At 51.8% G+C, this 13244-nt stretch overlaps 1 protein-coding gene across 4 annotated transcripts in view; it reads right to left on the bottom strand.

Annotated features, from left to right (window-relative positions):
- Positions 1-475: 475 nt before the first annotated feature.
- keap1a (kelch-like ECH-associated protein 1a) overlaps positions 476-13244 on the bottom strand; it is a 54618-nt gene continuing 41849 nt past the window's right edge. For all 4 annotated transcript variants that reach the window (XM_068015990.1, XM_068015989.1, XM_068015987.1 and 1 more), the window contains one exon: positions 476-1753. In XM_068015990.1, the coding sequence (XP_067872091.1) occupies positions 1587-1753 (167 nt within the window). In that variant the 3' untranslated portion in view covers positions 476-1586. The remainder of the gene's footprint in view (positions 1754-13244) is intronic.

The raw sequence follows: 13244 nt of genomic DNA on the forward strand, positions 1-13244 counted from the left end.
ACTCCCACTGGGGTACGGGTCTCACACACACTGACTCTCACTGGGGTATAGGTCCCACACACACTGACTCTCACTGGGGTATGGGTTCCACGCACACTGACTCTCACTGGGGTACGGGTCTCACACACGCTGACTCTCACTGGGGTACGGGTTCCACGCACACTGACTCTCACTGGGGTACGGGTCTCACACACACTGACTCTCACTGGGGTACGGGGTCCCACACTCACTGACTCTCACTGGGGTACTGGTTCCACACACACTGACTCTCACTGGGGTACGGGTCTCACACACACTGACTCTCACTGGGGTACGGGTCTCACACACGCTGACTCTCACTGGGGTACTGGTTCCACACTGACTCTCACTGGAGTACGGGTCCCACACGCACTGACTCTCACTGGTACCCGTACCCCGGTGAAAGTCAGTATCATTGTGATGGGGATATATAGATAAGTGCAAGGAATCACAATGGTTTTGTTTGATATGGTTTATTTTTGTACCGTTACCTGTAAAAACAATTAGTTTATATTGGATATTATGTACAATCATCAACAGTAATTACACTCCAAGATCATCAACAGGAAACACTCACCAAACCCCCATGTCTGGTCCGAGTGTCTGCTGACCCGCCCCCTGCCCCTCCCTTTCAAGGCATCTCCCTTGCTATTAGGGTGTCTGGGTCAGGATGTGGAGGCTGTCTCATTGCTTGTGTGTTTGTGAGCATCAGGTGAGGACAGGACTGAGCTTGCCATGCTGCCACCCACAGTCGAATAGCCTTTCTGCTCAGGCTCACACATGAAGAACAGCCACATGGGCAAGTTACTGGGGTCCAACCAGTGCCCAGAGAACAGTCCTGAGTGACAGTTAGTATCCACAATGGAGATGGGGGGGGTAACAAAGGCAAGTTCTGCTACTTTTGCTCTTGGGATGAACGCATCTTTATAAAATTCATTCTTGTGGTGGGTGCATCGCTGGCAAGGCTGGCATTTATTGCCCGTCTCCGAGCTTTCCCTCGAGATAGTGGTGAGCTGTCTTCCTGAAGCAATGTAGTGTGTGGAGTGAAGCTGCTCACACCGTGCGGTTAGGGAGAGAGTTCCAGGAGTTGTTTCTGGTTCTGTTGCTCAAGTCTCAGTCCTTGCAGTCTCTGAATCTCCTCAGCCAACAGCACTGGAACCATCTCCCCCACAACCCCCACTGGCCAAAAATAACCTCCCTTCCCCAATCAGATATCCAATCAGCTCCTTTTTGAAAGAAAAGAACAAATCCACTGTATCATTTAGAGTGAGTTCCACACATGGATTTGCTGCACATTTTGTTCCACACTGACCTCAGCTGGGTGTCACAGTTACAATAACACTGCACGGTGTCAGGGACCTGCATCATGTCCCCTTTTGATCTTCACTTGATTCTGTGCTGCACCAACGAGCAGCAAATGTAGTGGGGGAGCTGGAGAGTCTGAAACCCGAGAACAAGGATTCATTTCCCGTGGTTAGGAGCGGGGTGGGGGGGGGGGGGGGGGGTGTGGGATGGGGGGGGCGGCCTCCGCCATTCCCTACAACATGAGCTGCAAGCGAGCGCAGTAATCAACTATCTCCGTTAGCAGGGCTCAGGGTCCTTGGACATGGCTCCATGTTGACTGCAACTCCCATTCCACTGCGTCCAGTGGGCATGGTGCTCACCTCCATCCATTCATCCCTCTCTGGGTCATAACATTCCACGCTATCGAGAAAGCCTTCCTCATTGAAGCCTCCTACAGAGTTGAGGGAAGAAGAAATTATTGAAACGCTTAATGTTTAGAAGCTAAAGATCATGCAAACCCAGTGGCATTCTGGGCAAGAGAAACAATCAAACTGGACCTGAGGCACACAGCCTGGGGTGCTAATGTTACGAGCAGAGGGAAAGACCATTGGGCCCATTGTCTCTGTAGAGCTCCTTGCCAGAGCAATCCCAAACTAATCCCACTGCCCCACTCTCTCCCCAAAGCCCTGTATCAATCCCAAACTAATCCCACTGCCCCACTCTCTCCCCAAAGCCCTGTATCAATCCCAAACTAATCCCACTGCCCCACTCTCCCCAATGCCCCTTATAAACCTCAAACTATTCCCACTGCCCCACTCTCCCCAATGCCCCTTATAAACCTCAAACTAATCCCACTGCCCCACTCTCCCCAATGCCCCTGATAAACCTCAAACTAATCCCACTGCCCCACTCTCCCCATAGCCCCTTATAAATCTCAAACTAATCCCATTGCCCCACTCTCCCCACAGCCCTGTATCAATCTCAAATTAATCACACTGCCCCACTCTCTCCCCATTGCCCTGTATCAATCCCAAACTAATCCACTGCCACACTCTCTCCCCATTGCCCTGTGTCAATCCCAAACTAATGCCACTGCCCGACTCTCCCCATAGCCCTGTGTCAATCCCAAACTAATCCCACTGCCCCACTCTCCCCATAGCCCTGTATCAATCCCAAACTAATCCCACTGTCCCACTCTCTCCCCATAGCCCTGTGTCAATCCCAAACTAATCCCACTGCCCCACTCTCTCCCCATAGCTCTGTATCAATCCCAAACTAATCCCACTGCCCCACTCTCCCCATAGACCAGGATCAATCTCAAAATAATCCCACTGCCCCACTCTCTCCCCATACTGCTGCATCAATCTCAAATTAATCCCACTGCCCCACTCTCTCCCCATTGCCCTGTATCAATCCCAAACTAATCCACTGCCCCACTCTCTCCCCATAGCCCTGTATCAATCCCAAACTAATCCCACTGCCCCACTCTCTCCCCATAGCCCTGCATCAATCTCAAACTAATCCCACTGCCCCACTCTCCCCATAGCCCTGTATCAATCCCATACTAATCCCACTGCCCCACTCTCCCCATAGCCCTGCATCAATCCCAAACTAATCCCACTGCCCCACTCTCTCCCCATTGCCCTGTATCAATCCCAAACTAATCCACTGCCCCACTCTCTCCCCAAAGCCCTGGATCAATCCCAAACTAATCCCACTGCCCCACTCTCCCCATTGCCCTGTATCAATCTCAAACTAATCCCACTGCCCCACAACTCCCCAAAGCCTTGTGCCAATCCCAAACTAATCCCACTGCCTCACTCTCCCCATAGCCCTGTATCAATCCCAAACTAATCCCACTGTCCCACTCTCTCCCCATAGCCCTGTATCAATCCCAAAGTAATCCCACTGCCCCACTCTCTCCCCATAGCCCTGTATAAATCCCAAAGTAATCCCACTGCCCCACTCTCTCCCCATAGCCCTGTATTAATCCCAAACTAATCCCACTGCCCCACTCTCCCCATAGCCCTGTATCAATCTCAAAATAGTCCCACTGCCCCACTCTCCTCATAGCCCTGGATCAATCCCGAACTGATCCCACTGCCCCACTCTCTCCCCATAGCACTGTATCAATCTCAAACTAATCCCACTCCTCCACACTCTCCCCATAGCCCTGTATCAATCTCAAACTAATCCCACTGCCCCACTCTCTCCCCATAGCCCTGTATCAATCTCAAAATAGTCCCACTGCCCCACTCTCCTCATAGCCCTGGATCAATCCCGAACTGATCCCACTGCCCCACTCTCTCCCCATAGCACTGTATCAATCTCAAACTAATCCCACTCCTCCACACTCTCCCCATAGCCCTGTATCAATCACAAACTAATCCCACTGCCCCACTCTCTCCCCATAGCCCTGTATCAATCCCCAAACTAATCCCACTGCCCCGCTCTCTCCCCATAGCCCTGTAACAATCTCAAATTAATCCCACTGCCCCACTCTCCCCATAGCCCTGTATCAATCACAAACTAATCCCACTGCCCCACTCTCCCCATAGCCCTGCATCAATCTCAAACTAATCCCACTGCCCCACTCTCTCCCCATAGCCCTGTATCAATCTCAAACTAATCCCACTGCCACACTCTCCCCATCGCCCTGTCTCAATCTCAAACTAATCCCACTGCCCCACTCTCCCCATAGCCCTGTATCAATCCCAAACTAATCCCACTGTCCCACTCTCTCCCCATAGCCCTGTCTCAATCCCAAACTAATCCCACTGCCCCACTCTCCCCATAGCCCTGTATCAATCCCAAACTAATCCCACTGTCCCACTCTCTCCCCATAGCCCTGTCTCAATCCCAAACAAATCCCACTGCCCCACACTCCCCATAGACCTGTATCAATCTCAAAATAATCCCACTGCCCCACTCTTTCCATAGCCCTGTGTCAATCCCAAACTAATCCACTGCCCCACTCTCTCCCCATAGCCCTGTATCAATACCAAACTAATCCACTGCCCCACTCTCTCCCCATAGCCCTGTATCAATCCCAAACTAATCCACTGCCCCACTCTCTCCCCATAGCCCTGTATCAATCTCAAACTAATCCCACTGCCCCACTCTCTCCCCATAGCCCTGTATCAATCCCAAACTAATCCACTGCCCCACTCTCTCCCCATAGCCCTGTATCAATCCCAAACTAATCCACTGCCCCACTCTCTCCCCATAGCCCTGTATCAATCTCAAACTAATCCCACTGCCCCACTCTCTCTCCATAGCCCTGCATCAATCTCAAACTAATCCCACTGCCCCACTCTCGCCCCATAGCCCTGTATCAATCCCAAACTAATCCCACTGCCCCACTCTCCCCCCATAGCCCTGTATCAATCCCAAACTAATCCCACTGCCCCACTCTCCCCAAAGCCCTGTGTCAATCCCAAACTAATCCCACTGCCCCACTCTCCCCATAGCCATGTATCAATCCCAAACTAATCCCACTGCCCCACTCTCCCCATAGCCATGTATCAATCCCAAACTAATCCCACTGCCCCGCTCTCTCCCCATAGCCCTGTATCAATCTCAAATTAATCCCACTGCCCCACTCTCTCCCCATTGCCCTGTGTCAATCTCAAACTAATCCCACTCCTCCACACTCTCCCCATAGCCCTGTATCAATCTCAAAATAGTCCCACTGCCCCACTCTCCTCATAGCCCTGGATCAATCCCGAACTGATCCCACTGCCCCACTCTCTCCCCATAGCACTGTATCAATCTCAAACTAATCCCACTCCTCCACACTCTCCCCATAGCCCTGTATCAATCTCAAACTAATCCCACTGCCCCACTCTCTCCCCATAGCCCTGTATCAATCTCAAAATAGTCCCACTGCCCCACTCTCCTCATAGCCCTGGATCAATCCCGAACTGATCCCACTGCCCCACTCTCTCCCCATAGCACTGTATCAATCTCAAACTAATCCCACTCCTCCACACTCTCCCCATAGCCCTGTATCAATCTCAAACTAATCCCACTGCCCCACTCTCTCCCCATAGCCCTGTATCAATCCCCAAACTAATCCCACTGCCCCGCTCTCTCCCCATAACCCTGTATCAATCTCAAATTAATCCCACTGCCCCACTCTCCCCATAGCCCTGTATCAATCACAAACTAATCCCACTGCCCCACTCTCCCCATAGCCCTGTATCAATCCCAAACTAATCCACTGCTCTGCTCTCTCCTCATAGCCCTGTATCAATCGCAAACTAATCCCACTCCTCCACACTCTCCCCATTGCCCTGTATCAATCCCAAACTAATCCACTGCCCCACTCTCTCCCCATAGCCCTGTATCAATCTCAAATTAATCTCACTGCCCCACTCTCTCCCCATAGCCCTGTATCAATCCCAAAGTAATCCCACTGCCCAGCTCTCTCCCCATAGCCCTGTATCAATCTCAAAGTAATCCCACTGCCCCACTCTCTCCCCATAGCCCTGTATCAATCTCAAATTAATCCCACTGCCCCAATCTCTCCCCATAGCCCTGTATCAATCCCAAAGTAATCCCACTGCCCCACTCTCTCCCCATTGCCCTGTATCAATCTCAAACTAATCCCACTGCCCCACTCTCCCCATAGCCCTGTATCAATCCCAAAGTAATCCCACTGCCCCACTCTCTCCCCATAGCCCTGTATCAATCTCAAACTAATCCCACTGCCCCACTCTCCCCATAGCCCTGTATCAATCCCAAACTAATCCCACTGTCCCACTCTCACCCCATAGCCCTGTATCAATCCCAAACTAATCCCACTGCCCCACTCTCCCCATAGCCCTGTGTCAATCCCAAACTGATCCCACTGTCCCACTCTCTCCCCATAGCCCTGTATCAATCTCAAACTAATCCCACTCCTCCACATTCTCCCCAGAGCCCTGTATCAATCTCAAAATAATCCCACTGCCCCACTCTCCTCATAGCCCTGGATCAATCCCGAACTGATCCCACTGCCCCGCTCTCTCCCCATAGCCCTGTATCAATCTCAAACTAATCCCACTGCCCCACTCTCTCCCCATAGCCCTGTATCAATCCCAAACTAATCCCACTGTCCCACTCTCTCCCCATAGCCCTGTATCAATCCCAAAGTAATCCCACTGCCCCACTCTCTCCCCATAGCCCTGTATCAATCCCAAAGTAATCCCACTGCCCCACTCTCTCCCCATAGCCCTGTATTAATCCCAAACTAATCCCACTGCCCCACTCTCCCCATAGCCCTGTATCAATCCCAAACGAATCCCACTGCCCCACTCTCTCCCCATAGCCCTGTATCAATCCCAAACTGATCCCACTGTCCCACTCTCTCCCCATAGCCCTGTGTCAATCTCAAACTAATCCCACTCCTCCACACTCTCCCCATAGCCCTGTATCAATCTCAAAATAATCCCACTGCCCCACTCTCCTCATAGCCCTGGATCAATCCCGAACTGATCCCACTGCCCCACTCTCTCCCCATAGCCCTGTATCAATCTCAAACTAATCCCACTCCTCCACACTCTCCCCATAGCCCTGTATCAATCTCAAACTAATCCCACTGCCCCACTCTCTCCCCATAGCCCTGTATCAATCCCCAAATTAATCCCACTGCCCCAGTCTCCCCATAGCCCTGTATCAATCACAAACTAATCCCACTGCCCCACTCTCCCCATAGCCCTGCATCAATCTCAAACTAATCCCACTGCCCCACTCTCTCCCCATAGCCCTGTATCAATCCCAAACTAATCCCACTGCCCCACTCTCCCCATAGCCCTGCATCAATCTCAAACTAATCCCACTGCCCCACTCTCTCCCCATAGCCCTGTATCAATCTCAAACTAATCCCACTGCCCCACTCTCCCCATAGCCCTGTCTCAATCTCAAACTAATCCCACTGCCCCACTCTCCCCATAGCCCTGTATCAATCCCAAACTAATCCCACTGTCCCACTCTCTCGCCATAGCCCTGTCTCAATCCCAAACTAATCCCACTGCCCCACTCTCCCCATAGACCTGTATCAATCTCAAAATAATCCCACTGCCCCACTCTTCCCATAGCCCTGTGTCAATCCCAAAGTAATCCCACTGCCCCACTCCCTCCCCACAGCCCTGTATCAATCTCAAACTAATCCCACTGCCTAAGTCTCCCCATTGCCCTGTATCAATGTCAAACTAATCCCACTGCCCCACTCTCCCCATAGCCCTGTATCAATCCCAAACTAATCCCACTGTCCCACTCTCTCCCCATAGCCCTGTATCAATCCCAAACTAATCCCACTGCCCCACTCTCCCCATAGCCCTGTATCAATCTCAAACTAATCCCACTCCTCCACACTCTCCCCATAGCCCTGTATCAATCTCAAACTAATCCCACTGCCCCACTCTCTCCCCATAGCCCTGTATCAATCCCCAAATTAATCCCACTGCCCCACTCTCCCCATAGCCCTGTATCAATCACAAACTAATCCCACTGCCCCACTCTCCCCATAGCCCTGCATCAATCTCAAACTAATCCCACTGCCCCACTCTCTCCCCATAGCCCTGTATCAATCTCAAACTAATCCCACTGCCCCAATCTCCCCATAGCCCTGTCTCAATCTCAAACTAATCCCACTGCCCCACTCTCCCCATAGCCCTGTATCAATCCCAAACTAATCCCACTGTCCCACTCTCTCGCCATAGCCCTGTCTCAATCCCAAACTAATCCCACTGCCCCACTCTCCCCAGAGACCTGTATCAATCTCAAAATAATCCCACTGCCCCACTCTCTCCCCATAGCCCTGTATCAATCCCAAACTAATCCCACTGGCCCGCTCTCCCCATAGCCCTGTATCAATCCCAAACTAATCCCACTGCCCCACTCTCCCCATAGCCCTGTGTCAATCCCAAACTAATCCCACTGCCCCACTCTCCCCATAGCCATGTATCAATCCCAAACTAATCCCACTGCCCCACTCTCTCCCCATAGCCCTGTATCAATCGCAAACTAATCCCACTGCCCCGCTGTCTCCCCATAGCCCTGTATCAATCTCAAATTAATCCTACTGCCCCACTCTCTCCCCATTGCCCTGTATCAATCCCAAACTAATCCACTGCCCCACTCTCTCCCCATAGCCCTGTATCAATCCCAAACTAATCCACTGCCCCACTCTCTCCCCATAGCCCTGTATCAATCCCAAACTAATCCACTGCCCCGCTCTCTCCTCATAGCCCTGTATCAATCGCAAACTAATCCCACTCCTCCACACTCTCCCCATTGCCCTGTATCAATCCCAAACTAATCCACTGCCCCACTCTCTCCCCATAGCCCTGTATCAATCTCAAATTAATCTCACTGCCCCACTCTCTCCCCATAGCCCTGTATCAATCCCAAAGTAATCCCACTGCCCAGCTCTCTCCCCATAGCCCTGTATCAATGTCAAACTAATCCCACTGCCCCACTCTCCCCATAGCCCTGTATCAATCCCAAACTAATCCCACTGCCCCACTCTCCCCATAGCCCTGTATCAATCTCAAACTAATCCCACTCCTCCACACTCTCCCCATAGCCCTGTATCAATCTCAAACTAATCCCACTGCCCCACTCTCTCCCCATAGCCCTGTATCAATCCCCAAATTAATCCCACTGCCCCACTCTCCCCATAGCCCTGTATCAATCACAAACTAATCCCACTGCCCCACTCTCCCCATAGCCCTGCATCAATCTCAAACTAATCCCACTGCCCCACTCTCTCCCCATAGCCCTGTATCAATCTCAAACTAATCCCACTGCCCCACTCTCCCCATAGCCCTGTCTCAATCTCAAACTAATCCCACTGCCCCACTCTCCCCATAGCCCTGTATCAATCCCAAACTAATCCCACTGTCCCACTCTCTCGCCATAGCCCTGTCTCAATCCCAAACTAATCCCACTGCCCCACTCTCCCCATAGACCTGTATCAATCTCAAAATAATCCCACTGCCCCACTCTTCCCATAGCCCTGTGTCAATCCCAAAGTAATCCCACTGCCCCACTCCCTCCCCATAGCCCTGTATCAATCTCAAACTAATCCCACTGCCTAACTCTCCCCATAGCCCTGCATCAATGTCAAACTAATCCCACTGCCCCACTCTCCCCATAGCCCTGTATCAATCCCAAACTAATCCCACTGTCCCACTCTCTCCCCATAGCCCTGTATCAATCCCAAACTAATCCCACTGCCCCACTCTCCCCATAGCCCTGTATCAATCCCAAACTAATCCCACTGTCCCACTCTCTCGCCATAGCCCTGTCTCAATCCCAAACTAATCCCACTGCCCCACTCTCCCCATAGACCTGTATCAATCTCAAAATAATCCCACTGCCCCACTCTTCCCATAGCCCTGTGTCAATCCCAAAGTAATCCCACTGCCCCACTCCCTCCCCACAGCCCTGTATCAATCTCAAACTAATCCCACTGCCTAAGTCTCCCCATTGCCCTGTATCAATGTCAAACTAATCCCACTGCCCCACTCTCCCCATAGCCCTGTATCAATCCCAAACTAATCCCACTGTCCCACTCTCTCCCCATAGCCCTGTATCAATCCCAAACTAATCCCACTGCCCCACTCTCCCCATAGCCCTGTATCAATCTCAAACTAATCCCACTCCTCCACACTCTCCCCATAGCCCTGTATCAATCTCAAACTAATCCCACTGCCCCACTCTCTCCCCATAGCCCTGTATCAATCCCCAAATTAATCCCACTGCCCCACTCTCCCCATAGCCCTGTATCAATCACAAACTAATCCCACTGCCCCACTCTCCCCATAGCCCTGCATCAATCTCAAACTAATCCCACTGCCCCACTCTCTCCCCATAGCCCTGTATCAATCTCAAACTAATCCCACTGCCCCAATCTCCCCATAGCCCTGTCTCAATCTCAAACTAATCCCACTGCCCCACTCTCCCCATAGCCCTGTATCAATCCCAAACTAATCCCACTGTCCCACTCTCTCGCCATAGCCCTGTCTCAATCCCAAACTAATCCCACTGCCCCACTCTCCCCAGAGACCTGTATCAATCTCAAAATAATCCCACTGCCCCACTCTCTCCCCATAGCCCTGTATCAATCCCAAACTAATCCCACTGGCCCGCTCTCCCCATAGCCCTGTATCAATCCCAAACTAATCCCACTGCCCCACTCTCCCCATAGCCCTGTGTCAATCCCAAACTAATCCCACTGCCCCACTCTCCCCATAGCCATGTATCAATCCCAAACTAATCCCACTGCCCCACTCTCTCCCCATAGCCCTGTATCAATCGCAAACTAATCCCACTGCCCCGCTGTCTCCCCATAGCCCTGTATCAATCTCAAATTAATCCTACTGCCCCACTCTCTCCCCATTGCCCTGTATCAATCCCAAACTAATCCACTGCCCCACTCTCTCCCCATAGCCCTGTATCAATCCCAAACTAATCCACTGCCCCACTCTCTCCCCATAGCCCTGTATCAATCCCAAACTAATCCACTGCCCCGCTCTCTCCTCATAGCCCTGTATCAATCGCAAACTAATCCCACTCCTCCACACTCTCCCCATTGCCCTGTATCAATCCCAAACTAATCCACTGCCCCACTCTCTCCCCATAGCCCTGTATCAATCTCAAATTAATCTCACTGCCCCACTCTCTCCCCATAGCCCTGTATCAATCCCAAAGTAATCCCACTGCCCAGCTCTCTCCCCATAGCCCTGTATCAATGTCAAACTAATCCCACTGCCCCACTCTCCCCATAGCCCTGTATCAATCCCAAACTAATCCCACTGCCCCACTCTCCCCATAGCCCTGTATCAATCTCAAACTAATCCCACTCCTCCACACTCTCCCCATAGCCCTGTATCAATCTCAAACTAATCCCACTGCCCCACTCTCTCCCCATAGCCCTGTATCAATCCCCAAATTAATCCCACTGCCCCACTCTCCCCATAGCCCTGTATCAATCACAAACTAATCCCACTGCCCCACTCTCCCCATAGCCCTGCATCAATCTCAAACTAATCCCACTGCCCCACTCTCTCCCCATAGCCCTGTATCAATCTCAAACTAATCCCACTGCCCCACTCTCCCCATAGCCCTGTCTCAATCTCAAACTAATCCCACTGCCCCACTCTCCCCATAGCCCTGTATCAATCCCAAACTAATCCCACTGTCCCACTCTCTCGCCATAGCCCTGTCTCAATCCCAAACTAATCCCACTGCCCCACTCTCCCCATAGACCTGTATCAATCTCAAAATAATCCCACTGCCCCACTCTTCCCATAGCCCTGTGTCAATCCCAAAGTAATCCCACTGCCCCACTCCCTCCCCATAGCCCTGTATCAATCTCAAACTAATCCCACTGCCTAACTCTCCCCATAGCCCTGCATCAATGTCAAACTAATCCCACTGCCCCACTCTCCCCATAGCCCTGTATCAATCCCAAACTAATCCCACTGTCCCACTCTCTCCCCATAGCCCTGTATCAATCCCAAACTAATCCCACTGCCCCACTCTCCCCATAGCCCTGTATCAATCTCAAACTAATCCCACTGCCCCACTCTCTCCCCATAGCCCTGCATCAATCCCAAACTAATGCACTGCCCCACTCTCTCCCCATAGCCCTGTATCAATCCCAAACTAATCCACTGCCCCACTCTCTCCCCATAGCCCTGTATCAATCCCAAACTAATCCACTGCCCCGCTCTCTCCTCATAGCCCTGTATCAATCGCAAACTAATCCCACTCCTCCACACTATCCCCATTGCCCTGTATCAATCCCAAACTAATCCACTGCCCCACTCTCTCCCCATAGCCCTGTATCAATCCCAAACTAATCCACTGCCCCACTCTCTCCCCATAGCCCTGTATCAATCTCAAACTAATCCCACTGCCCCACTCTCTCCCCATAGCCCTGCATCAATCTCAAACGAATCCCACTGCCCCACTCTCGCCCGATAGCCCTGTATCAATCCCAAACTAATCCCACTGCCCCACTCTCCCCCCATAGCCCTGTATCAATCCCAAACTAATCCCACTGCCCCACTCTCCCCATAGCCCTGTGTCAATCCCAAACTAATCCCACTGGACCGCTCTCCCCATAGCCCTGTATCAATCGCAAACTAATCCCACTCCTCCACACTCTCCCCATTGCCCTGTATCAATCCCAAACTAATCCACTGCCCCACTCTCTCCCCATTGCCCTGTATCAATCTCAAACTAATCCCACTGCCCCACTCTCCCCATAGCCCTGTATCAATCCCAAAGTAATCCCACTGCCCCACTCTCTCCCCATAGCCCTGTATCAATCTCAAACTAATCCCACTGCCCCACTCTCCCCATAGCCCTGTATCAATCCCAAACTAATCCCACTGTCCCACTCTCACCCCATAACCCTGTATCAATCACAAACTAATCCCACTGCCCCACTCTCCCCATAGCCCTGTATCAATCCCAAACTAATCCCACTCCTCCACACTCTCCCCATAGCCCTGTATCAATCTCAAAATAATCCCACTGCCCCACTCTCCTCATAGCCCTGGATCAATCCTGAACTGATCCCACTGCCCTGCTCTCTCCCCATAGCCCTGTATCAATCTCAAACTAATCCCACTGCCCCACTCTCTCCCCATAGCCCTGTATCAATCGCAAACTAATCCCACTGCCCCGCTCTCTCCCCATAGCCCTGTATCAATCTCAAATTAATCCCACTGCCCCACTCTCTCCCCATTGCCCTGTATCAATCTCAAATTAATCCCACTGCCCCACTCTCTCCCCATTGCACTGTAACAATCCCAAATTAATCCCTCCGCCCCACTCTCCCCATAGCCCTGTGTCAATCTCAAACTAATCCCACTGCCCCGCTCTCTCCCCATAGCCCTGTATCAATCTCAAATTAATCCCACTGCCCCACTGTCTCCCCATTG

The sequence above is a fragment of the Heterodontus francisci genome, chromosome 36, assembly GCF_036365525.1.
Source record: "Heterodontus francisci isolate sHetFra1 chromosome 36, sHetFra1.hap1, whole genome shotgun sequence".
In the NCBI taxonomy this organism is placed as follows: Eukaryota; Metazoa; Chordata; class Chondrichthyes; order Heterodontiformes; family Heterodontidae; genus Heterodontus; species Heterodontus francisci.